The sequence below is a fragment of the Oncorhynchus mykiss genome, chromosome 5 (assembly GCF_057628025.1).
Source record: "Oncorhynchus mykiss isolate SJ-2025 chromosome 5, ASM5762802v1, whole genome shotgun sequence".
Taxonomy (NCBI): Eukaryota; Metazoa; Chordata; class Actinopteri; order Salmoniformes; family Salmonidae; genus Oncorhynchus; species Oncorhynchus mykiss.
In genome coordinates this window covers 34,011,505-34,039,053 of record NC_143026.1, presented here as the reverse complement: position 1 = coordinate 34,039,053, position 27,549 = coordinate 34,011,505, and the positions used below count along the sequence as shown (strand labels likewise).

At 40.9% G+C, this 27,549-nt stretch overlaps 1 protein-coding gene across 8 annotated transcripts in view; it reads right to left on the bottom strand.

Annotated features, from left to right (window-relative positions):
- The window catches only part of LOC100136128 (retinoic acid receptor RXR-alpha-A), a 261,205-nt gene that overhangs the window by 147,716 nt on the left and 85,940 nt on the right, over positions 1-27,549 (bottom strand). For 2 of the 8 annotated variants that reach the window (XM_036977327.2, XM_036977329.2), the window contains exon 1: positions 17,185-17,513. The exons of 4 other annotated variants lie outside the window; for them this stretch is intronic. In XM_036977327.2, the coding sequence (XP_036833222.1) occupies positions 17,185-17,212 (28 nt within the window). In that variant the 5' untranslated portion in view covers positions 17,213-17,513. Of the gene's footprint in view, positions 1-17,184; positions 17,514-27,549 lie in introns of those variants that run through there. 2 more of the 8 variants (XM_090234578.1, XM_090234580.1) reach the window with 1 other exon arrangement.

The window sequence follows — 27,549 nt, the reverse complement described above, 5'->3', positions numbered from 1 at the left end:
GTATTAATTGTATTTTTTATTTTTCTTCTTTCCTATTTTTCTTCCTGGGGGGACTGTGGGAGGGGTCTCGAATGGTTGAGGGACAGCTATTGGAGAACTGTGGGGGGATCATGGAGGGTTCGATTTCACGTTTTGGCCTGGTGGTAGATTTGTCAACGTGCCCTTGTTGTTAAGCGGCTTCACTGCGAGTATATTGTATGTTTCGGATATTCAATAAAAAAACTGTTTTTTTTTTAAAGACATCAGTCAGGAAGTTAAAGCTTGGTCGCAAATGGGTCTTCAAAATGGACAATGACCCCAAGCATACTTCCAAAGTTGTGACAAAATAACTTAAGGACAACAAAGTCAAGGTATTGGAGTGGCCATCACAAAGCCCTGACCTCAATCCCATAGAAAATGTGTGGGCACAACTGAAAAAGCGTGTGCGAGCAAGGAGGCCTACAAACCTGACTCTGTTACACCAGCTCTGTCAGGAGGAATGGGACAAAATTCACCCAACTTATTGTGAGAAGCTTGTGGAAGGCTATCCAAAACATTTGACCCAAGTTAAACAATTTAAAGACAATGCTACCAAATACTAATTGAGTGTATGTAAACTTCTGACCCACTGGGAATGTGTTGAAAGAAATTAAAGCTGAAATAAATACTTCTCTCTACTATTATTCTGACATTTCACATGCTTAAAATAAAGTGGTGATCCTAACTGACCTAAAACAGGGATTTTTTTATCACCTTCTAAAGACATTCACAGTGCTTAAGACTGTGTAATAGACTACTGAGATGGTAGGCTATTCAATAAGACATTTTGATGTGCAACCTAATCCAGTGATTGTCATGAATTGTGGCTTGACATTAGGGTATTGATGAGCTTTGTCAGAATTTTGTTGTTTAATAGAGATGAATTTGCCTACATCTTTATGTGTACTAATTTCATAGGCTCATTTATTTTGGGGCTAATTCACCACATGAGGAAGTGAAAACTCAAAACATATTAGCCCACACATTAGTCATGACTTACTCTAACTGTACATTTTATGTCTTAAAAAATACTTTGCCGTTGTAGCCTCCTACCCTATGCAAACGCAATGACCGATGCGCAATTGTGCATTTCACACTTCGTGTCTTAAAACCATGTCAAATATCTTGGTTGGAAAATATTTGCTATTGAGCTCAATATTTAAAAAATATACCCACAGAAAACTGAGAACAACAGTAGTTGCTTCCAAAGCTATTTATTTCCCGCAATTGGATTTTGAAACGTTATACAAGAAGCGTTTTTACCGTCTCCCGGAGGGCACATCAGCAGGCCCCAGGGAAGCAGGCAATAGGCGAGGGTATAGCCTACTATTGTAGACTATTCTCCCTATTATAATTCTATGCACACTAATCTTCCAACATTAACCTGGGTTGAAGAACTGAATGTGGCAATTGTCAGAATGAATCAATCCCCAGTTTTCTTTATTTTGTGCGTAAATGCTTTCCTAACCATTTTTTTATGATTCATAAATACTTTCTGAAACCTAAATAATCTATTTTTAAATCTACCAATTGGTGCAGAAACAGAGACAAATATTCTTATATTTAGATGGCTTTATTTCATTGATCTGTGGATAAATTATCTGTAAAATGATGATGAGTCTGTTGACATAATTCGAACTAAAAGGCACACTGTATTTAAAGGGATGGCTTCAGATAAATGTACTGAAAACCCTATTGAATGAAAACTCCATGAGAAAATCTATTGGCCAGCAAGTCTGAGGGTTTTCAGCTGTTGAATGACATTTCTTCAGAGCATGCAAGGGAGCCACACCTGTGACTGACTAAGGTAAGTCTGACTACCAAATACTGAAAAGTGCATACGAAAGGTGTGCTTAGGAAAGGCTTAAATTCCTAAGTCTCAATCGGCCCCATTGTGGATAACCAAACCAGTTCTCATGACTTAATCACAACATTATTACTGACTAAACTTCCAAGCAATTTTCCTGTATCAAAGCACTGTGAAAGAAAGTGTTACACAAGCTATTTTACAGGGCACAATTCAACTCAGAGCGCAATTCAAGAGATGTTCAGTTAGGTAAAGTTGGCCAGCAACAACTCCTCTTTTCTTCCCTAGTCCTTGATGGAGGTTTAACCATAATACTCTAGTGGACTGTGTTCTGACTCCCCCCCCCCCCCCCCCCCCCTCTCTCTTCCTCGCAGTATAGAGCCGTGGGATCTCTGGGTAGGAGGGCAGAGTGATCTTTCTCTCTGTGCGAATTATGAGTTATTATGAGAGTGGCTGTGTGCATCCTGAATACTCTCAGTCCCACAGAACAGAACAGACACATTCTCACATTCACTCAGCCTGCAAATCAGCCAGACAGGTGGGCATCCAGAACATGTCCTGCAGTGCAGGAAAAGGAATACTCTATAGGAATAGATTCACAGTAGAGCATTTCAGCATGAACGGAATGGTCTTAGAATGGTAAAAGCTGAATGGTAAAAAAAAAAAAGCTTGAATGCCCAAAGCAAAATTTCTCCAATGATAAAGCACGCAGGGGTCAGGGGTCAAGGTTTAAGGTTCAAAGTTCAGCGCAGCCCTTATCAATAAACCTTTCCCACTACCTTAAACACAAATAATGAACAACTGTTTGAGCGATTGCCATGAACCTCTGTCTGAAGCCCAGTTTGTGATGAGTATTGTTCTGAAATCAGAAACAGGCTGGGGCTGGGGTGATACAGCATATGATCATCAGCATGGAGGTGCACAGCTTCTCTCTCCCAGAGTCAGTTCCTTTTTTACTGCCAGCAGAGCAGAACATTAATGCTTAATGCACAGCAGAACATACACTATATCCTATGAAAAGTGGCAGTCTAGACTTCCAAGGCACTTAACTTCCCGTTTGAAAAAGAACCTTGAATTTTCATTTTAATTTCATAATTGTGTTTCAATTTTTTCTCTGTCTTGTACATTTGGTTCTGATGCCGGCAGGGAGGGAGGGGGAGGGGTGGCAGGGAAAGGGAGAACATTTTCTTTGAATTGAAGGAGTAGTGAGGCTTGAGGGGGCGTGTGGAAGAGAGGGTCAGGGAGAAAGGGAGAGCTGTCACTTTAAGTCGTTAACTTTCACTATAAACCTCTTCCAATAAAAATGACAGCTGCAGCCCCCTCTCAAAAGGAAAGCAAAAGCATCACATGAGGAACACTGGACGGCTGTGAAAGACAAAGTTGTCCAAGGCGTTTTGGCGGTGCAGAGCCCACCCCTTCACCCCCCTCCACGCATCCACCCCCCTACCAGACACACCCACTCCCATTATTACCTTTGTTCCTGAATTACTGCCAGGAGAGGAACGCAGCCTGCAGTCTCCCACCCTCTGCCTGCACCCCCCCCCCAACGTTCTCATCAAAGACCATGAACTTCACTGGTGGGAAGACGAGGGGGCGGGGGTTACCTTCTATTCCTAAAATAGGCTACCCCCCAAACATACACAAGAACAATAAAGTGTATACCCTTGACTTGTAGAGGTACTAGGAATAACAAACAACTTCAGTAACAGATGGTGGGACACACTTATAAAACCAGCTCATCAATAATGACCATACCAGACATTGTTGAGCTCAACTTTATTTAGCAAACTACTATGTTTTCTTTAGGTTTGCAGTCAGGGTTGAGTATAACACCAAGGCCAACGCCATTCTGGCTTCCACCAAAAGGTCCCTGTCCAATCTGGTTTCACCAAATAGAAAGAGGAAAAGTTAACCTATCCCTTAGAGCGCCTCTATATTTGTCTCACCATCACAATCACCATCACTGCCATGCTAAAAGCAATACTTCACCAACACTTATTTAATGAAATGTTACTTTCTGAACCTGTGTCAGCTCTCTCTGCAGTCTTATTTAAGTTCAGTCAGTTCCATTATCAAATCAAATTGTATTGGTCACATACACATATTCAATATGTTATTGCGGGTGTAGCGAAATGCTTGTCAAAAACACACACAAAAAACAAAATACTGAAAAGTTTCATAGGAGCTAGAAGCAGAGTCTGTTGCCGCCATCTCACAAGCAACCAAACAACAAAACCCATAAAAATGTTGAAACAGTGTAGCAAACCTCATGTTACATGATACATTTGGTTAAATGAGGACGGTTATCCTTAGTTGTCTCTAGCCATAGATAACACAGTTGCAGTACATCTCAGGTATTACTAGATCTGCTCTCTTCCCCTATGGAGAAGACAACCAGGCCACTTACGACCACGTCATTTCCTCTGTTTAATAATACACCCCATTCTCCCAAAATCCATCCGAGCTGGCGAAGAACACTATCCTTTTTAATACATGGTTTCTTGGCTTATTGTGATGGCCACACTCAAATTCCTCTGACTAAATTGACACTCCGTCTGTTTTCAATGTCACTGCTCCAATATTTACAGCTGTAAGTGAAGCGGGAGAAAAACAGAAAAAAGAGGCTCCAGTGGCTAGTTAGCAGCATATAGAACATGCCGTGCCAAAAGCAGCATGTCATCACCACAGCCAACAATCAATCCATAACTGTAAAATGCTCTAACTGGTATTTCAAACAGTGGCATGTTTTGAATCCTAATGCAACACAACTCTAGATAATTACACAGAGCGAGCAACTACTCAATACATTCAAGGGCTTATCAGAGTTAGTGGTGTCCTTGAAGTGGACAATTAACAATCAGAGCATTAGAGGGGATTTAAATCCAGAGTTACGGACCGACAAATCAAGAACTGACGACAAATGGCATGCTGATACAGCATGTTGAAACAGTGTGGAATGATTAGAACCTCAGCTGTACTAAAGAGGGATAGAAAGATTCTGATTAATAAAACACTATTACACAGTTACACTGCTATTACACTTCTATTACACTGCTATTACACTTCTATTACACTGCTATTACACATATATTACACTGCTATTACAACACACATGCAGACTTCAAGCTATGCTGGGCCTGTAAACATTTTTGAAAAAATCATACTGTCAATGATTCTAACACGGAGACACGGAAACTACAGTAGGCTTGTAATAGTTAAATGCCTAGTTAAAAAAAGGTTAAATAAGAAAATTAAAAAATATAAAACAGTAACCTGTCATGTCTATGTGAAAGTTGGCATGGTGAGATGTTCCATATGTCTGATAAGCCACATAAAGGCCAGTGTGATCACAGTGCCAGTGATCAGGTGTGTAATCAGATAGAGATATCCCAGAAGTCCCTGTGCCTCTCATCTGTGCAGATTGGTAGTGGTGGGCGAGGGGGGGGCAAGCTGCTGATATGTGTCAAGTTGTAACATGAGGCGCCCCTGAAAGACCTGCAGTCACAATAACACGGCTGCCTACAGCTTCGGGCTATGTCTCTCCTACAGGGGACAAGTTGTGCTCTATACAGTTCACCAGACATACAGTAGCTGGGTTTTAATCATTTACACTGTGAGTGTCTGTAAGTGTAAAGACTTTAAAGAACTAGGCCTATAGATCCACATGATATGTTGAAAAATTATAGTTATAAGTTGTTTTCCCATATTTTGGGACAAATAGATAACAGACCTAGGCTGTACTGTATATAGCTAATTACCCCCATCAGATAACAATAACAATAATTCAAATTATAGTCATCATAATAATATTTTCATCATAATTAAGTGTAATGAAAAAAAGGTACCCGCGCTGAAGCAATACATTTAATGAACATAATTCTGAACTGCAATGTTTCAGAGAAAAATATGAAATAGTGACATTCTCATTAGAATAAAAAACATCTAGTATACATTTCAATATAGTGTTGCATGGTATAAAGAAACTTCGGTACTTTTTCAATACTAGAACATGAGAAACAGTTCGGTACTAGAATTTGTGTTACTTTCGTACTTTTGCCAAATGTGTCTCACGTCATATACGAACTGAGAGGATCGAGTCTGTCTAGTTATTTTTCTGAATCTTCTCAAGGTGGCAGTAGTAAGCTAGCCAGGCTTCTTGCTCTTGCGCATGCAGTAAACACAGTGCGAGCCACTTTTGGGAAGCAAGCAAGAGGAGAGAAAATGCTGACAACATGGCTTCTTCTAACGAAAACATCATACCGTCACGCCCGGAACTTGTTGACCAAACCCGTTTCAGAAGAGAACTATGGGAATACTTTGCTTACAGAGCAGATGATGAAGGCCAGCCTGCCGAAACAACTATGGGAATACTTTGCTTACAGAGCAGATGATGAAGGCCAGCCCGCCGAAACAACTATGGGAATACTTTGCTTACAGAGCAGATGATGAAGGCCAGCCTGCCGAAACAACTATGGGAATACTTTGCTTACAGAGCAGATGATGAAGGCCAGCCTGCCGAAACAACTATGGGAATACTTTGCTTACAGAGCAGATGATGAAGGCCAGCCCGCCGAAACAACTATGGGAATACTTTGCTTACAGAGCAGATGATGAAGGCCAGCCTGCCGAAACAACTATGGGAATACTTTGCTTACAGAGCAGATGATGAAGGCCAGCCCGCCGAAACAACTATGGGAATACTTTGCTTACAGAGCAGATGATGAAGGCCAGCCCGCCGAAACAACTATGGGAATACTTTGCTTACAGAGCAGATGATGAAGGCCAGCCCGCCGAAACAACTATGGGAATACTTTTCTTACAGAGCAGATGATGAAGGCCAGCCCGCCGAAACAACTATGGGAATACTTTGCTTACAGAGCAGATGATGAAGGCCAGCCTGCCGAAACAACTATGGGAATACTTTGCTTACAGAGCAGATGATGAAGGCCAGCCTGCCGAAACAACTATGGGAATACTTTGCTTACAGAGCAGATGATGAAGGCCAGCCCGCCGAAACAACTATGGGAATACTTTGCTTACAGAGCAGATGATGAAGGCCAGCCCGCCGAAACAACTATGGGAATACTTTGCTTACAGAGCAGATGATGAAGGCCAGCCTGCCGAAACAACTATGGGAATACTTTGCTTACAGAGCAGATGATGAAGGCCAGCCCGCCGAAACAACTATGGGAATACTTTGCTTACAGAGCAGATGATGAAGGCCAGCCCGCCGAAACAACTATGGGAATACTTTGCTTACAGAGCAGATGATGAAGGCCAGCCTGCCGAAACAACTATGGGAATACTTTGCTTACAGAGCAGATGATGAAGGCCAGCCCGCCGAAACAACTATGGGAATACTTTGCTTACAGAGCAGATGATGAAGGCCAGCCCGCCGAAACAACTATGGGAATACTTTGCTTACAGAGCAGATGATGAAGGCCAGCCCGCCGAAACAACTATGGGAATACTTTGCTTACAGAGCAGATGATGAAGGCCAGCCCGCCGAAACAACTATGGGAATACTTTGCTTACAGAGCAGATGATGAAGGCCAGCCCGCCGAAACAACTATGGGAATACTTTGCTTACAGAGCAGATGATGAAGGCCAGCCCGCCGAAACAACTATGGGAATACTTTGCTTACAGAGCAGATGATGAAGGCCAGCCCGCCGAAACAACTATGGGAATACTTTGCTTACAGAGCAGATGATGAAGGCCAGCCCGCCGAAACAACTATGGGAATACTTTGCTTACAGAGCAGATGATGAAGGCCAGCCTGCCGAAACAACTATGGGAATACTTTGCTTACAGAGCAGATGATGAAGGCCAGCCCGCCGAAACAACTATGGGAATACTTTGCTTACAGAGCAGATGATGAAGGCCAGCCTGCCGAAACAACTATGGGAATACTTTGCTTACAGAGCAGATGATGAAGGCCAGCCTGCCGAAACAACTATGGGAATACTTTGCTTACAGAGCAGATGATGAAGGCCAGCCCGCCGAAACAACTATGGGAATACTTTGCTTACAGAGCAGATGATGAAGGCCAGCCCGCCGAAACAACTATGGGAATACTTTGCTTACAGAGCAGATGATGAAGGCCAGCCCGCCGAAACAACTATGCAAAAGGTGTTGCAAAGCAGTGCAGGGGAGTTTTAGTTCCAAAATGACATAAAAAATATTTTACACGTGAGATTTTCATTGTAACGTTATTCTATTAGCAACTAAATTCAAATCATTTTTGAGCGACATTCATGTAAGCATTTTAATATGATTACAACTCAAAAGAAATGCACTTATAACTTAGCTATGACAGCAATACATTTAGACTACTTCACGTTTGCCAGCAGCCCTGGTGTCGTAAATAGTTACCACATCCACAGTTGAAAAAGTTGTGACAGGAAACTTTCTGCACATGCCATGGTCAGTGTGAACCAGAGTGACTTGATACAACGCTGGCCAAAAAAGGTAGCTACAAACAAAACAGAGTTAAATGGTTCCAGTCTGCCATGAAGCGTTCATCTATGTACAATATACGGGTAACAGCATAGCAACATTTTCAGATATTATAAGTTTCAAATTTTGTCAGAAAGTCGTTTTCATTGTAAATTAAGGTCGCGAACATTAGCTTGCTGGTATGATCTGTGGAGTAATATTATTCGAATCAGAAACCCATTTACATTTCTAGTTATAGCCTAAGTTTAGCTAGCTAGTGTTGAACCTAGTTGGTTTTCTTTAGCTACCTGCAGATCTATACTACAGCTATGGCAATGTTTGTATTGGTAGTAGTATGAGTTGGGATTATTATTATTAATTTAGCTAGCTAACCAAAGATTCCACTTAGCCAGATGATTACATGACCCATCAAGTTAGCCAGATGTGTCTGGGGGTGATTACGCGGCCATCTATTGTATTTCATGAACATGTGTACATGTCTAGACTACATTGACCCATCCACTTAGCTAGATGTGGCTGAGGGGTGGTTATAGCATTTCTTTCACATGAACCATAAATTTAGACAAGTGTGTCTGGGTAACCGTCATCTAATAATCATAAAATATTGATGAAATATTTTTATCTGGACACTTTCTGTACACCTTCTGTATCCGGTGCATGTGGCAAATAAACTTAGATTTTATTTGACATAGTGTGTGTTTACCAGAGACGGTAATGTGAACAACAATATGACCTGCACCAAAGTCAGATTAGGATATAGGCCAAGGACTAGATAAAGTGTATTTTTACCTGGAGTTTTTCCTTATTTTAGACTACTACTTACACCACTTTTAGTCTTGAAAACGTTGGTTGTTTACTACACAACTCACTCTTTTTAGCACATGGCCTCACATTTGAATCCTTATTAAAGAGATGGGTGGGGCTAAGGCTTAAGAGGGTGTTTACGATGCTCAATGGGTTTAGACAAAGTAGAGCTCTCCAGTAGGTGTAACAAAGCATTGAAGGGATATTTTCTCAAAAGTGGGGTTACAAGTTTATCAACTTTCAAAGCAGAATTACTTTCCCATTGTTCCTCAACTGCAGTGTATGTCTCTACTTTTATCCAATGTAAAAAACACAATTTCAAATTTTACTACATAGGACCGAATACAGGTGTATGTCACATTTCTACAAATACTTTTCTTTAAATCTGATTTTAAACCTTACCTTAACCTTAACCTTAACCACACTTTCAACCTTATGCCTAACCATAACCTTAAATGAAGACCAAAAAGCTATTTTGTTACTTATACATTTTTACTTGTAGCCATTTTGACTTTGTGGCTGTGATAACTAGTGACAGCTCAGCTCTGGGGCGGAAATTGCACCATGGAAGTTGAAATGCACTCTGGGAATAATAGTATGCTGTGTAAAATCCATTGTATTTCTATAGTATGTAGACTATTGCAATATAGAAGCTTCAGAAATGAGCTTCAAAGTGTAATTTTTATGCCGTTTTGGAACTAAACTATTAATTTAATACAGTCAATTATTTTGCTGTAATGAATAATGAATTAGAGGTCTAATGAATGTCATTAGATCCAATATTATAGACATAGATAAGCAAATGAACCTTGATATGAATGACATTACATGTATAACAGTTTAGATGTAACTGTAAAATCATTTTGTATGCTCCGAGACTCAGATATGGTTTGGCATAAAGACAATTTGAGATATTCTGTTATTTAATATGGTGTTTTATTTTTGAAAGAAATGTAATATAGAATAGAATACATTATATTTGATATTTAGTTATTCTCCCAGTAATCAACATACCGTTGATTGTTTAAAGTAATAAAACCCAGTGGTTATTCTGTGACTTTTGCCATGGTATCTTTTCAAAATCGAGTATCATTTTGGTACTGAGTATCATTTTGGTATCAAGTATCAGGATACTAAACTTGGTATCGGTATCAAAGTAAAAATGCTGGTATCGTGACAACACTATTTCAATATACAGTACACTGCCTTCAGAAAGTATTCATACCTCTTCACTTACAGTTTTCCACATTTTGTTGTGTTACAGCCTAAATTCAGAATGTATTTATCACCCATCACCACATAATACCCCATAATGACAAAGTGAAAACATGTTTTTAGCCATTATTGCACATTTTTTTGTAAATGACATACAGAAATATCTCATTTACAAAAGTATTCACACCCCTGAATCAATACTTTGTAGAAGCACCTTTGGCAGTGATTACAGCTGTGATGCTTTCTGCGTAAGTCTCTAAGAGCTTTCCACACATGGATTGTGCAACATTTGACCATTATTCTATTCAAATTCTTCAAGCTCTGTTAAATTAGATTTTCAAGTAGTAGTAGTTTAAGTCAACACTGTAACTCGGCCATTCAGGAACATTCACCGTCTTCTTGGTAAGCAAATCCAGTGTAGATTTGAGCTTGTGTTTTAGGTTATTGTCATGCTGAAAGGTGAATTCATCTCCCAGTGCCTTGTGGAAAGCAGACTGAACCAGGTTTTCCTCTATGATTTTGCCTGTGCTTAGCTCCATTCTATTTATTTTTTATCCTGAAAAACTCTCCAGTCTAACGATTACAAACATAACCATAACATGATGCAGCCACCAATATGCTTGAAAATATGGAAAGTGGTACTCAGTAATGTGTTGTATTGGATTTGTCCCAAATATAACACTTTGTATTCAGGACAAAAAGTTAATTGCTTTGCTACACTTCTTGCTGTATTACTTTAGTGCCTTTAGTGACATAACATCTCAATTGAATCCATTTTAAATACAACTACATTTATAATCATTACTTAATTGCTTCAAAATGTTACGTTTTATAAAGAAAATATTTGTTTTGTTTTCATAATCTGTATGTATTATTGCCAATTCCAGAGAATAAATATAATTTTTTAACTTGTAAACGTTGGATGAAACATAGCAACAGAGCACTTTCACATCGGTTCGGTGGAAGCTTGCTTGTAACACATCACATCATCAGGTTTTCGCAGCACTATCTTATTTGCACTATTAAATCATGAAATTACAGTACAAACTAGCTAGGTAGCTAACTATATCATTTGAATCAAGCTACAATAGGCTATTCAATCTGAGGATTTTCCTATTTTCCCAATCAGTGGCATCAACTTATTGGTGACTACTTTTTGACGCTGAGCCAGAGAGCGTCACCATCAGCGACTCCGCAGGCAGCACAGACAACGACTCAGACGAGCTCACCAAAGTCGAGGCCTAGCCCTGAAGGCAACCGAAGGAAGACCACTCGTTAATGGTGGATCTGTTAGTTACGGTGTTTCAGTCGGTCGAGGGAGAATATGTCAGTGATGCTGAGCAAGACATTGAAACGGCTTGCTTGTTCAGGTGCACTTGCAAGTCCAACGATGGGAACCCCGGATATTTGCTTTTTACCCCCGAGGAGATGGTCAAGAGACGTGACCAGATTAATTAACTCACCAATGGTCAGTGGTGGAAAAAGTACCCAAGTGTCGTACTTGTGTAAAAGTAAAGATACCTTCATAAAAAATGTAAAAGTATTTCACCCAGTAAAACACTACTTGAGTAAAAGTCAAAAAGTATTTGGTTTTAAATATACTTAAGTATCAAAAGTAAATGAGGGAACACTCCAACACTCAGACATAATTTACAAAAGAAGCATGAGTGTTTACTGAGTCCACCAGATCAGAGGCAGTAGGGATGACAAGGGATGTTCTCTTGATAAGCACATGAATTGTAAAGTAAAGTACAGATACCCCAAAAAACAACTTAAGTAGTATGTACAGTATTTTTACCTAAGTACTTTACACCACTGCCAATGGTAAGTGCTTGCCATTAAACTATTAGTCAAGTTTAGTTGGCTGTGAGTGTGTAATGTGTGTGTGTTTCTGCGTCTGTCTATCTGTCAGTGTTTGAGTGTGATGAGGCACAAGTAGACTGACTAGCTAGCTAGTTTGTGTATTAAAGCCAAGTATCTGTGTGTGTATGAGTGAGTTAACGTGTGGCATGGGAGAAAGAGGGAGAGAAGAGGGGGATGTGTAGCCCATGCAACCAAGCTAGCTATGTATCTAGTAATTTATTGGACCTGTGTGTGTGTGTGTGTGTGTGTGTGTGTGTGTGTGTGTGTGTGTGTGTGTGTGTGTGTGTGTGTGTGTGTGTGTGTGTGTGTGTGTGTGTGTGTGTGTGTGTGTGTGTGTGTGTGGTGGGTGGGTGCTTATATTTGTCCTATTACATAAATGCATGAAATTGCCATCAATAAAGTTATCACATACCTTTATATCAAACATGACCCATTAACACTACTAGTAAAAGTGTGTGTGTCTTTTGCATGTGTGTACTGTTTGTGGTGTGTGTTTGTGGTGTGTGTGTGTTGTATGTGTGTGTGTGTGAATGATATATTGTTATTTGTCTTGTTTTCAGATGAATAACATCTAGTGCTCACTGGCAAGTTGGCTGGTTCCATTAACCGCAAACAAAAAGAAACAAAACATCAGAGGACATTATTTCCTTGATAGTCAGAAAATCTACAGAGAAACATTCAAGTTTCTACACGGGTAAGTTTTCTTTAGAGTAATACAACTTGATGTTTTCTGTTGTTATTGGGGCTGCGACAGCATGAAAAAGTTCATGAGTTTTTTTAAGAAAGTATGAGTAGTAGGCTGCATCATGAATAGAAATACAAGAGCTAATTTATTTTCAGATTGGAGTATTTCTACAAAGAAAACTGACTGCAGTGAAAGTTCTACAAGGAACATGGTATGGCTCCCAGGAAGAAGAGGCGTGGCAGTCGTCTTGCCAGCAAACGGGTGCTGTCCTACAAGGATATTCAGAGAATCGTCCACTACGTCAACTTCGCTGATGTCCAAGCGATGCCCCTCCCAGGACAGATCTTTGGATTCAAGAGGGCAGACATCCAGGTGCTACCGACATTTGAGACCAAGTCCTCTGTGTGGTATAAGTAGTAAAAGCTTTGATGCGTGATCATTTTCCTGAATCTTGATACTAATATTTGTATCAAACGTTCGTCAGCTCAAGCCAGTGGACCAGCGGCAAAGACTTTTAACGAAAGTCCACACAAATCGTATCCAAGGAGACTGTAAGTCCTTCCTCTCTGGTGACGTGTGGTCAGATTTTGTTTAATGTTTCTCATTTTAGTTGAGAAACATTTTACATTAACGTAATTTACCAAACGCTCCAGAACGACTTACATGAGCAATTAGGGTTAAGTGCCTTGCTCATGTGCACAGACAGATTTTTCACCTGCCGCCCCAGAGATTACTCTGACCGCTTTTAGTGCTCAACCCTCTATCCCCTTCACTGTTTCAGCTCTTTTCAGATGTTGTATGACTGTCATACAGAGTACGCAGGACCTGGGTTTGTGAGAGGGTTGCTTAAGAACATCTATACTCATTATCTGTGACGTATTTATAAGAGATGTTATTTAACGTGGTTATTGATTCATTATTTATCCTCCAAAGCCTTATCTCCAAATGTGATCTAAGATGAAAAAACTATGGGCCACAACCATAATATGTTAGAGGTGTGTGTGTGTGTGTGTGTGTGTGTGTGTGTGTGTGTGTGTGTGTGTGTGTGCGCGTGCGTGCGTGCGTGCGTGCGTGTGTGTGTGAAGAACACAGGCACTCATGTCAATGGATTTCATGGATTGTGTGTTGTATTAAGTAAATAGCTGTTATTAATTACTTGAATAAATGTCTTAAAAGTAACTGCAAACTTTGTCAAAAACATGGTTTGGTGAGACAGCATGTAACTCGCTTGATATTTGGAGTAGAGATCATATTGGTCTCATTAGAAAGCTAGCATTCTCCTCTTTCCAGCACTGTAGACAACTGTGTGTTTTGGGGTCAATGTGACTGATTATGATAGAGCAGGTCACACATTAACACAAAAAAACATCTCATGTAGTTTCTTGCAATAGCCCTCTGTGACTTCAAATAATATTTCTCTCAAAACTGTGATTCCTAAAAGATGTGTCCAGAGATTTGGTGAACTCCGATTGATCTAATATCCTAAATGAATCAGGAATGAGCATGATCAGCGTCACCATAAGGACCCTATATTCATGTCCACATTATATATAGTGAAACAAGACCGCTCATGGTCAGTAAAGTTATGTTTTTATTGGAGATTTTCAAATTAATCATTTTCCATATTTTACAAATGTTTGTATTGAACTTTTATTTGTAAATATGTCTGTATCTGTTGTCAACTCCGTCAGTGACTAGTCTAACTCTTTCCTGCAGTCAAATAACCAAATCATGCATGTAGTGGCCTCATGTTTGGAATGTTACTAATATTTGTCATCATTTCATAATTAATCAACATTATTTCAAAAACCAACCCGAAAATCTGGTGTTTCTATGTAAAACGGTTTTGTTATATTTCAGTCTTCTGTGATTAATATAAATGATGTGTAATATATGTGTAATTTGTAATGTGTGTAATATGTGTAATATGTAATATTTGTAATATATCAAGAAAAACATGCCAAAATGCTAAATAAATTAGCCCTGGAGCATTATATAACGCTATAACACAAAACAAAAAGAAGTTTGGAGATTTGTATTACATATTTGAATAAAATAATGTTAGAATTAAACAATCAAGGCTTTTAAACACTTGTTGGACAATCATTTTAACAATTATACTGAACAAAAATATAAACACAACATTGAAATCAGTCAATTGAAATACATGAATTCCTAATCTATGGATTTCACATGACACTGAATAAAGATATGCATCTGTTGGTAACAGATACCCTTTAAAAAAGTAGGGGTGTGGATCAGAAAACCAGTCAGGAGCTGGTGTGACCACCACTTGCCTCATGCAGTGTGACACATCTCCTTCACATAAAGTTGATTAGGCTGTTGATTGTGGCCTGTGGAATGCTGTCCCACTCCTCTTCAAAGGCTGTGCAAAGTTGCTGGATATTGGCAGGAACTGGAACACATACACGTCCAGAGCATCCCAAACATGCTCAATGGGTGACGCCTGGTGAGTATGCAGGCCATGGAAGAACTGGGACATTTTCACCTTCCAGGAATTGTGTGCAGATTCTTGAAAAATGGGGCCATGCATTATCATGCTGAAACATGAGGTGATGGCGGCAGATAAACGGCACGACAATGGGCCTCAGGATCTCGTCACGGTATCTCTGTGTGTTCAAATTGTGTTCGTTGTCCGAAGCTTATGCCCACCGCCACCAAGCGGCACTTGGTTCACAACGTTGACATCAGCAAACCGCTCGCCCACGCGACGTCATACACGCTGTCTGCCATCTACCCAGTACAGTTGAAACTGGGAATTATCAGTGAAGAGCACACTTCTCCAGCGTGCTATTGGCCATCGAAGATGAGCATTTGCCCACTGAAATTGGTTATGACGCCAAACTGCAGTCAGGTCTAGACCATGGTGAGGACAACAAGCAAGCAGAGTAGCTTTCCTGAGATGGTTTCTGACAATTTGTACAGCAATTCTTTGGTTGTGCAAACCCACAGGTTCATCAGCTGTCCGGGTGGCTGGTCTCAGAGGATCCCACAGGTGAAGAAGCCAGATGTGAAGGTCCTGGGCTGGCATGGTTACACGTGGTCTGCGGAAGTGAGGCTGGTTAGACGTATGTCCAAATTCTCTAAAACGACGTTGGAGGCGTAGAGAAATGAACATTACATTCTCTGGCAACAACTCTGGTGGGCATTCCTGCTGTCAGCATGCCAATTGCACGCTCCCTTAAAACTTAAGACATCTATGGCATTGTGTTATGTGACAAAACTGCACATTTTATTATTGTACCCAGCACAAGTTGCACCTGTGTAATGATCATGCTGTTTAATCTGCTCCTTGATATGCCACACCTGTCAGGTAGATGTATTTTCTTGGCAAAGGAGAAATGCTCAATAAACGCGATGTAAACTAATTTGTGCACAAAATTGGAGAGAAATATGCGTTTTATGCGTATGAAAAATGTCTGGGATCTTTTATTTCAGCTCATGAAAAATGGGACCAGCTCTTTTACATGTTGTGTTTATATTCTGGTTCAGTATACATGCCTTTGATGGTGTCTGATGGAGTTGACATGAATCCAGTTAGTTGCATTGTATAAAATAGGTTGTTCCGTTACATGGTGTGATAGCTCATACTTTGGTCTATCAAAACATATATTTCAAATTTTGCCCATCTTTCAATAATTCCTGAGCTTTAAGCAGCAACATTTTCTCTCAGCCACATGGCAAAATTAGTAAAATAGCACGAGATTAGCTATAAAACTGCACTTTAGGTTTTTAAGTATTTAATATACTGTGTCCCCAAGTGCATAAGCAATGTAGCGTAATTTAGCCAGGTTTGTCTCCCTGGGACAGTTGGCTATATGTAAAATGAATGCTCGAGTAGGTTTTGCGTAAATTCGATTTTAGATAGTATAGCCTATCTCGTTAAAAAAAATCGAATCAAATGGACAATATTTAGCAGAATATTCAGATACGAACTCTATTGAAAGAGAGAGTATGATTTTCCTGAATGAGATGTCACCCTAATCAGGCGGATGTCATCAGGACAGATAGCAGCGGCACACGAGAGTGAATTGTAGTATTTGACGCGACTCAAGTTTTTTGTGAAACATGCCGTGAAACATTTCTTGAAAACTTCCAAACAAGAAGTCTGTCTTTCCATATATTGTGCACAACGTAGACTAAACATGACTTTTATTTTACCTGACTGTAATTACTCATTTCTGAAGCTTCAAAATACAGTGCATAAACGAGACTATCACTCGTAAACGCTACGCTGCGTGAGTCTGAACGTTGTAACTAACATTATAAACTCAAATCTTGAGATAACAAAAAATTCGAAGAGCAAAAACTTACCCAATGACAAGAAAGGTTTGGTTTCCATGTCTGGTGGGTTAGCTCATGCCAGCTGACACGACCGTGTGAGTTTTCAGGCGGGAAACAAGGGCGTTATTCTACAAGGCTGGAAAGATGGATCCAGGGCAGTAAAAGTGACAGTCTTTCAAAAACGACGTTCGTTAGTGTCAAAATTCACCTAATGTTTCTACTTCTGTTTGCTCACTCAGCTGCGCTCACTCCTTGCGCTCCTCTCTTTTTAGTTAGAACTCCAACTACTGGATCCGCACTGCAAAAGGGACCCTCGCAAGGGGGACTCCCACCAACGCAAGAAAACCGCAACGACACACGAGAAAGGGGGAGTTTATTATTAACCCTTGTAGGACTTTTACTTTCGACGCCAACGTCTGAACATTTGTTAAAGTGTCCTCATATAGCTGTCACTAGCGTCGGTCCATTACAAACTGAATATTGAGACGGTATGAAACCAATTTATCCAAAACTCGAATTTACACACGACTTGGCATCTCAAAATAAGGTTGAATTGAGGCAAAGGGAAGGTAATTAAAGTGCATGTTTTTCTCGTGAAGGAAGGCATTCTCACGTTTCCGTTGTTTAGCATACACCTATTGTATTTAACCCAGTCAAATCAAAGCTGTGGCATGGGCATAAAACAGGCCTATTGAAAATAATTACATTTCTCATGTTCAAAGTATAGGCTAATGATTATACTAATGTATCAAAGGGAGAGACAATAACTGAATATGAAGTAATAAAATAATGTCAGGGCTTGAAAAGTGGTAGGATGGGGTTACAGTAAGTCAGTGGTTCCCAACCTGGGGTACTTGGGCTATCCACAGGGGGTACTTGGGAAGACTCATAAGACCATAGGCCTACTGGTAAAATGCACGAGGGATACTTTGTGGGTTCTTCATACAGAGCAAAATCTGATTCGGGGTACAGTAACCAAGAAAGGTTGGGAATCACTGCAGTAAGTTGTATGTTATTATCCCACAACCTATACTGTCCTATCACATCCACTGGCATCAAAAGTATTCATGAGCCATCGGCAATGCATAAAAAAATCTATGTATTCGTTGCAGATGCATCAAAGTTTAGCCACACTTTCACAGGCCCCGGAGCTACTGTACCTACAGTATACAGCAGCATGCGGCATTTACATAACTCCCATTGCATTAGAGCACAGCGAAGTAGGTCATTTCTCCATCATTGTTCCCCTGCTATCCTGTTCTGGGCATGACAGTTCCCGAATCCAAACTGCATCTATGTTGCCTCAACATCCTATCCCTCACCACATATGCTGCACACGTGGAAAAGCATGTACTGTACTTGAATACATTCCACAAGAGTGAAAAATACATTTTCACTTGAGATTACATTTCACCCAGAGAGTTGTTGGAGGCAGTTTTGGCAGCAGAATACCATAGCCCCCCTTCAAGTCCCTCCTGCCCTGTTTAGGATAGGAACATTTTATATATAGGAAGTCCTGAAGCCACCCTGTAGGCCTGTGCAGAGAGTTCTCCTCATCTCATTGAGTATTGAAGGTGTTCACCACATTTGTGCTGAGGCGAGATTAATAATTAATGCAATGTATGGCGCATGAAAGATCAAAGCCAGTTGTGCAATAAACCAAAAGCAAGTGTGACACCAATTCAAGGTGTGTGTGTGTGTGTGTGTGTGTGTGTGTGTGTGTGTGTGTGTGTGTGTGTGTGTGTGTGTGTGTGTGTGTGTGTGTGTGTGTGTGTGTGTGTGTGTGTGTGTGTGTGCTCTTGAACGTGTGAGACAAGAATAATGGGAGAGTTCCCCCATGTCATGCTACACTTTGAAGTGATTTCTGTTTATTTTGAATGGACAATGTGTAATGTACATGTCCTTGGAGCTATAGCTGTGTAATTTCCTTCAGATGTAGTTCTTATTTGGACTTTTATCAGCTTCAGAGTTAAGATTGGTGAGCCACACCTATTTTAACCCACACAATGTAGTTTTGGTGTCCCCCGGCCCTAGCCTCCATTGTTTCTGAACAGGGCATTGTGGGAGGTCACATACTAGTGAACCTGTTGGGAGTAGATTCTCTCCAGGCTCCGGAAAACAACCCAGACCTCTGTTGCATTTCTGAAATCCTTCTACGCTCAACGCACTTCCTGTTCAAGCCCATACACAGCAGCTCCACCAATCAAATTGAATATGAGGGAGTCACAGGTCAACTTAACATAGGGGTAGAGAACCTGGTACAATCATCTTATGGTGAGACAAATGGATTCTTGACAGTAACCCATAATGTCCACAAAAATCATAAAAATATTAAACAAATTGACCAGGTTCATAGGTTACTCCCATGGTCCAGGAAAAACATCACGTTTTACATAGTCTTCTCTCTTCCTTATGTGAGGAAAATGTGTATCTCTTTAGATAATAATTCCAATACAACTTATGGATAGATGACATTACATTCTGTTCTGATGACCACAGGGTCCAAAGTAAAGCACAGTAATGTTCAAATCCAAGTGTATTTGTCACACACGCCGAATACAACAGGTGTACACTTTACTGTGAAATGCTTACTTATGAGCCCTTTCCCAACAATGCAAAGTTCAAAAAGAAGAACATTTTTCCAAAAATAAAAAAGGAAGGGGTACGAGGTATTGGAGGTAATTGAGGTAATATATACATGTAGATAGAGGTAAAAGTGACTAGGCAATCAGGATAGATCATAAAAAGAGTAGCAGCGTATGTGAAGAGTGTGTGTGTGTGTGTAGCGTTAATATGCATGTGTGAGTGTGAGTGTAGTATGTGTGAATGTGTTGGTAGAGTCCAGTGTGTGTGAGTGTAGTATGTGTGAATGTGTTGGTAGAGTCCAGTGAGTGTGAGTGTAGTATGTGTGAATGTGTTGGTAGATTCCAGTGTGTGTGAATGTGTTGGTAGAGTCCAGTGTGTGTGAGTGTAGTATGTGTGAATGTGTTGGTAGAGTCCAGTGAGTGTGAGTGTAGTATGTGTGAACGTGTTGGTAGAGTCCAGTGAGTGTGAGTGTAGTATGTGTGAATGTGTTGGTAGAGTCCAGTGAGTGTGAGTGTAGTATGTGTGAATGTGTTGGTAGAGTCCAGTGAGTGTGAGTGTAGTATGTGTGAACGTGTTGGTGAGTGTGAGTGTAGTATGTGTGAATGTGTTGGTAGAGTCCAGTGTGTGTGCATAGACCCGGAGCAAGAGAGTCAGAGCAAATAAAAAAGGGGGTCAATGCAAATTGTCAATTGTGCACATAGAAAGGTTAATTGTTTAACCATTGTATACAATTAATTGCCCTGTTGGTGATGACTAGAGATCAGGGAAGGAAAAATGTAAAAATGTCATATTCTATTCATCTTCAGCTCAGATGGCTGTTGAGCCTGAGGCCTGTGCTCTGTAATCGAAGACAGACACAACACACTCTTTTAAAACGCCTCAATCGCTTGTGACCCAGCCATTTAATCCTCCTCCTTGGCCGTGATTAATAGCTGTCTGACCCTTCACCTCCTTCCATACCAATTCTCAGGAGGGTGTTTTACGTGTCCCCTGTGCCTAACACTTCAGATGCCGTTTCTCTCTTCAACATTGCTCGCCACGCCCTTGACTGTTTACGGTGACCGCTCTTCCACTGGTCTCTTTCTCTCTCTCTCCCTCTCGCCACTGCCAGCCCTTAACACTCGTACCCGTATACAGGTTGATAAATGGCTAAATTGGAACATAGTGGCTGAACAGCAACATGCTATACATGGCGTCAGACCTCAGGCTCTGCGCTTCACAGCGCTGTATGGGTTTTGACTGACAGCCGTTCTGAACTTGAGCACCACACACAATATGTTGCCCCCATCCCTCCCGCTAATTGGGAAACTTTAGCAAATGTTTTGCTGACTGAGTGAGGAAAATTCTTAAAATTAATTAACTCAACGTATTTTGATATGTTAAAGATTATAATAAATACTGCTTTGATGTCATACAAGCAAGCCAAACACCTGTTAGTCCAAATGTGGTTTTCACATTTCCATATCATAAAACTCATGTCCTACAGTGAGGGAAAAAAGTATTTGATCCTCTGCTGATTTTGTACAGTTGCCCACTGACAAAGAAATTATCCGTCTATAATTTTAATGGTAGGTTTATTTGAACAGTGAGAGACAGAATAACAACAAACAAATACAGAAAAACGCATGTCAAAAATGTTATAAAGTGATTTGCATTTTAATTTGGGAAATAAGTATTTGACCCCCTCTCAATTTGACCCCCTCCCAGGTGTCTTTTATACAGGTAACAAACTGAGATTAGGAGCACACTCTTAAAGGGAGTGCTCCTAATCTCAGGTTGTTACCTGTATAAAAGACACCTGTCCACAGAAACAATCAATCAATCAGATTCCAAACTCTCCACCGTGGCCAAGACCAAAGAGCTCTCCAAGGATGTCAGGGACAAGATTGTAGACCTATCAAGGCTGGAATGGGCTACAAGACCATCGCCAAGTAGCTAGGTGAGAAGGTGACAACAGTTGGTGCGATTATTCGCAAATGGAAGAAACACAAAAGAACTGTCAATCTCCCTCGGCCTGGGGCTCCATGCAAGATCTCACCTCATGGAGTTGCAATGATCATGAGAATGGTGAGGAATCAGCCCATAACTACACGGGAGGATCTTGTCAATGATCTCAAGGCAGCTGGGACCATAGTCACCAAGAAAACAATTGGTAACACACTATGCCGTGAAGGACTGAAATCCTGCAGCGCCCGCAAGGTCCTCCTGCTCAAGAAAGCACATATACAGTGCCTTGCGAAAGTATTCGGCCCCCTTGAACTTTGCGACCTTTTGCCACATTTCAGGCTTCAAACATAAAGATATAAAACTGTATTTTTTTGTGAAGAATCAACAACAAGTGGGACACAATCATGAAGTGGAACGACATTTATTGGATATTTCAAACTTTTTTAACAAATCAAAAACTGAAAAATTGGGCGTGCAAAATTATTCAGCCCTTTACTTTCAGTGCAGCAAACTCTCCAGAAGTTCAGTGAGGATCTCTGAATGATCCAATGTTGACCTAAATGACTAATGATGATAAATACAATCCACCTGTGTGTAATCAAGTCTCCGTATAAATGCACCTGCACTGTGATAGTCTCAGAGGTCCGTTAAAAGTGCAGAGAGCATCATGAATAACAAGGAACACACCAGGCAGGTCCGAGATACTGTTGTGAAGAAGTTTAAAGCTGGAATTGGATACAAAAACATTTCCCAAGCTTTAAACATCCCAAGGAGCACTGTGCACGCGATAATATTGAAATGGAAGGAGTATCAGACCACTACAAATCTACCAAGACCTGGCCATCCCTCTAAACTTTCAGCTCATACAAGGAGAAGACTGATCAGAGATGCAGCCAAGAGGCCCATGATCACTCTGGATGAACTGCAGAGATCTACAGCTGAGGTGGGAGACTCTGTCCATAGGACAACAATCAGTCGTATATTGCACAAATCTGGCCTTTATGGAAGAGTGGCAAGAAGAAAGCCATTTCTTAAAGATATCCATAAAAAGTGTTGTTTAAAGTTTGCCACAAGCCACCTGGGAGACACACCAAACATGTGGAAGAAGGTGCTCTGGTCAGATGCAACAATTGCAACAATGCAAAACGTTATGTTTGGCGTAAAAGCAACACAGCTCATCACCCTGAACACACCATCTCCACTGTCAAACATGGTGGTGGCAGCATCATGGTTTGGGCCTGCTTTTCTTCAGCAGGGACAGGGAAGATGGTTAAAATTGATGGGAAGATGGATGGAGCCAAATACAGGACCATTCTGGAAGAAAACCTGAGGGAGTCTGCAAAAGACCTGAGACTGGGACGGAGATTTGTCTTCCAACAAGACAATGATCCAAAACATAAAGCAACATCTACAATGGAATGGTTCAAAAATAAACATATCCAGGTGTTAGAATGGCCAAGTCAAAGTCCAGACCTGAATCCAATCGAGAATCTGTGGAAAGAACTGAAAACTGCTGTTCACAAATGCTCTCCAACCAACCTCACTGAGCTCGAGCTGTTTTGCAAGGAGGAATGGGAAAAAATGTCAGTCTCTCGATGTGCAAAACTGATAGAGACATACCCCAAGCGACTTACAGCTGTAATCGCAGCAAAAGGTGGCGCTACAAAGTATTAACTTAAGGGGGCTGAATAATTTTGCACGCCCAATTTTTCAGTTTTTGATTTGTTAAAAAAGTTTGAAATATCCAATAAATGTCGTTCCACTTCATGATTGTGTCCCACTTGTTGTTGATTCTTCACAAAAAAATACAGTTTTATATCTTTATGTTTGAAGCCTGAAATGTGGCAAAAGGTTGCAAAGTTCAAGGGGGCCGAATACTTTCGCAAGGCACTGTACATGCCCGTCTGAAGTTTGTCAATGAACATCTGAATGATTCAGAGGACAGCTGGGTGAAAGTGTTGTAGTCAGATGAGACCAAAATGGAGCTCTTTGGCATCAACTCAACTCACCGTGTTTGGAGAAGGAGGAATGCTGCCTATGACCCCAAGAACACCATCCCCACCGTCAATCATGGAGGTGGAAACATTATGCTTTGGGGGTGTTTTTCTGCTAAAGGGACAGGACAACTTCACCACATCAAAGGGACGATGGACGGGGCCATGTACCGTCAAATCTTGGGTGAGAACCTCCTTCCCTCGGCCAGGGCATTGAACATGGGTCGTGGATGGGTATTCCAGCATGACAATGACCCAAAACACACGGCCAAAGCAACAAAGGAGTGGCTCAAGAAGAAGCACATTAAGGCCCTGGAGTGGACTAGCCAGTCTCCAGACCTTAATCACGTAGAAAATCTATGGAGGGAGCTGAAGGTTCGAGTTGCCAAACGTCAGCCTCGAAACCTTAATGATGTGGAGAAGATCTGCATAGAGGAGTGGGACAAAATCCCTCCTGAGATGTGTGCAAACCTGGTGGCCAACTACAAGAAACGTCTGAGCTCTGTGATTGCCAACAAGGGTTTTGCCACCAAGTACTAAGTCATGTTTTGCAGGGGTCAAATGCTTATTTCCCTCATTAAAATGCAAATAAATTTATAACATTTTTGACATGAGTTTTTCTGGATTTTATGTTGTTATTCTGTCTCTCACTGTTCAAATAAACCTACCATTAAAATTATAGACTGATCATTTCTTTGTCAGTGGGCAAACGTACAAAATCAGCAGGGGATCAAATACTTTTTTCCCTCACTGTATATAGTACAACGTTTATGATCAATATGTTTGATGCACAGTTACAAGATGATATGGGGTCATACCCTGGGTTATTATGAACAGAATGAGCCTATTTTTGTCTACTGTGAAGAAAACTTGCCGGGGCACATTTACCTGAATTGTCTCATGACTCCTTTCTGTGCGCACCAACTTAGAAAGTCATGTTGCCAATAGAACAACCTTTCGAATGATGTCCACCTTACCCAGATTGAGATTTACAATGGACCAATTTTAGATTCTGTATACAACAACAGTGATTGTGTGATGACGGGGATGCAGGGTTGTGTTCCAAACAAAACAACTACAAGTGTGCTTGCTCTAGTTCCTCAACGGCATAGCTAGGAAAGCTAAAAAAACAAACACTATTTGAGTCATTAAGTGCATTGAAGTGATTTAGGAACTGTACATACTTTGGAGGTGTGTGGCCACTTGTAAACACCAGTCTTCTCACTGAAACCCTTATATTTTTTTGTCTTGTGTTGCTCCTACGACACATTTTCCAGGAATATTCATGTTACTGAATGTATCCAGAGTATGTTCAGATTTCGTTAGAAACAAATGCTGCGAAAGTACTGTAAATATAAAATGAACATCACATCAACAGTGTATTGTTTGGATTCAGTCTTGTGTCAGGTCAACTGTTGTGTCCTCACCTTTGGTCTAATAATTTACCCATAATCTCCAAAATGTTCCCTTTCAATTGCTACCATGGTTATGCATATGCTTTTCATATCTCCTCTGTAAGAAACATTTCAATTTAGCCCTATCTATATAGGCCAAGTCCCACGAGTGTAAAGGGTTAAACCATGTGTGTGTGTGCCTTAGGGGGAGACCACCACTATAACTACACTCTCTGCTATGGTAGCGTTGACAACTCTCCCCCTCCTCCCTGTCTTAAAGTGTGTGATAAATGGTACAAGATCCTTTTGGTCTTCTTTGTGCTTTGACCATTCAGAACAAGCTCCTTTCTGTGCCAATGGCAGTGCTGTGCTATTCAGAGGAATCTGCACAAGAGCATGTTTAAACTATAAAAGTCTACTTATATTCTGTGCTTTTAGCTAAGGGCATGTTTTTGATCTAGAAAAACCTAAGAGGCAAATTATCATTAGAAACTTCAAAGGCAAATTAGTCCAGTTATTTTAATCTCGTTCGCAGATTAGAGAAGGGAGAAAAATCTTTAACAAAGGTTACAAAGGTTTCTCTTTGGTAAAGGATTCTAATCCTGGAACGTTTAGTAAATGACATGCAGTAGAGAGGGATGGAGAAAGAATAGTGCTATAGAAAAGAGAGGATTGCAAAGTGTGCAGGATCACCATCAGGCTGGTTGCTGAGCTGGTGTTCTGAATTGTCTGAGGTGAATTGTCTGCCCCCAGGGTGGATCTGTATGGACAGAACCTTCAAGTTCACATTCCTTAACCTTGAGTTCAGGGTTTTGTCTAGGGATGGCATTGAGGCTACTCCTTCTGGAGGGGTCAACGTTACTAGAGCAAGAGACAGGAAGATACTGTCTAAAAATATGATCCACTTCATTCAGAGCAGCTCAAACTGACAGGTGTCAGAGAAGTCTTTTTCAGATCAGGATATCACAGGCTCTTCCGCCCTGCACTATGATAGGGCTCTTTAATCCATGAGTTTAGTTTGTGTGTCCATTTTTTTTCAATGAAAAATAAGAAAATCCACAGGTCATAAGATCCACAGATGCCATACTAGAGATTCAATTCAATGCCATCCATTTAGATTCAGTGTTGGCAACAATTCATCCAAAATACTTCAGGGTATGTTACACTTTGCGTGCACAGAGCCACTTCTCTGACATTGTTGCGTTTATACAGGAGTTAATTTGATCGGAGGCGGGAAGGTGTTTGTTGATTTCTTCCCATCAGATATAGCTCATGGATACCGAGAAGGAGCAGCATGGCCAGGGAACAGTAGGGGAAAAACACGCTGGCTGCACAATATTTTCATAAATGATTAGGACCCGTCTCACTCATGGCCGTTATCAATATTGAACATTACATCACCGGCACTACACAAGGGTTTGAATCATACTCTAGGCTATATGGTTTAAATACTGCCACAGGCAGACGAGAATCCCTTCACACTGTGGGAACCTGCAAAATTGAAGCATGCATCATTCTTTAATATCGTATTTAAGTGAAATTGGCTACATTTAAACAGACACCATGATACATCTCCACAGCACTTGGCGCATGCTGTTTTTATCACATGGTGGAAAATGTCTGTCTCTTCCGAGCATTACTGTATCTGGAATTGAGTCCAGCATTATTGCGTGCTGATAGAGTGATGGCAGTCTTGAGAGGGACAGATTGACTCATTGAGTTATTGGCCTCTGGAAGGGTGAAGGTGTAGTCACGTGTTTATGTTATAAGCTCCAGCTGAAAGATGGCAGATACTGTCACTTCATCCAATTAGGTGATATAGGCTCATTTGTAACACATAAACAGTATTCAAATTAAACATCAGAGATGACTAGCTATGTCCGGGTGTTTAGTCGTTGCATTTGTCCAGGGTGTGTTATTTCCCCCCAGTCCAGCTGGGAGAGAGTGTGACACTGTTGGACTTCAGCTGGATAAACAGTTCCTGTGGAGGCCAGTGTTCTTGTGTACACACTGGGAACAGCACACGTTCTACAAGGGGCCTGCCGCTGGGCTGCCGCCGCCACGATGTATGGCTTAACCAGGTCAGGAGTCCATGTGGGCACAGCAGTTTAAATAAGACTGGAGACCACCCTATCCATGTACACAATATGTCATGTACACACACACACTTTAAGCAGAATGACACTCAGGCCGTACGGGAAAGAAGTAGACTCAATGTGTAATGATTGAGCTGAGAGTCGGGAAGCAAGTTCAGGGAGTGAGTGTTTCAATAAATAAAATAAGCATGAAACACAAACGCACCAACATGAAAACAGAGTCATTAACAACTGAGGAAAGAACCAAGGGGAGTGACAGATATAGGGAAGATAATCAAGGAGGGGATGGAGTCCAGGTGAGTGTTGCGCGAGACTATGGTGACAGGTGTGTGGGATAATCAGCAGCCGGATGACCTAGAGGCCGGAAAGGGAGTATAT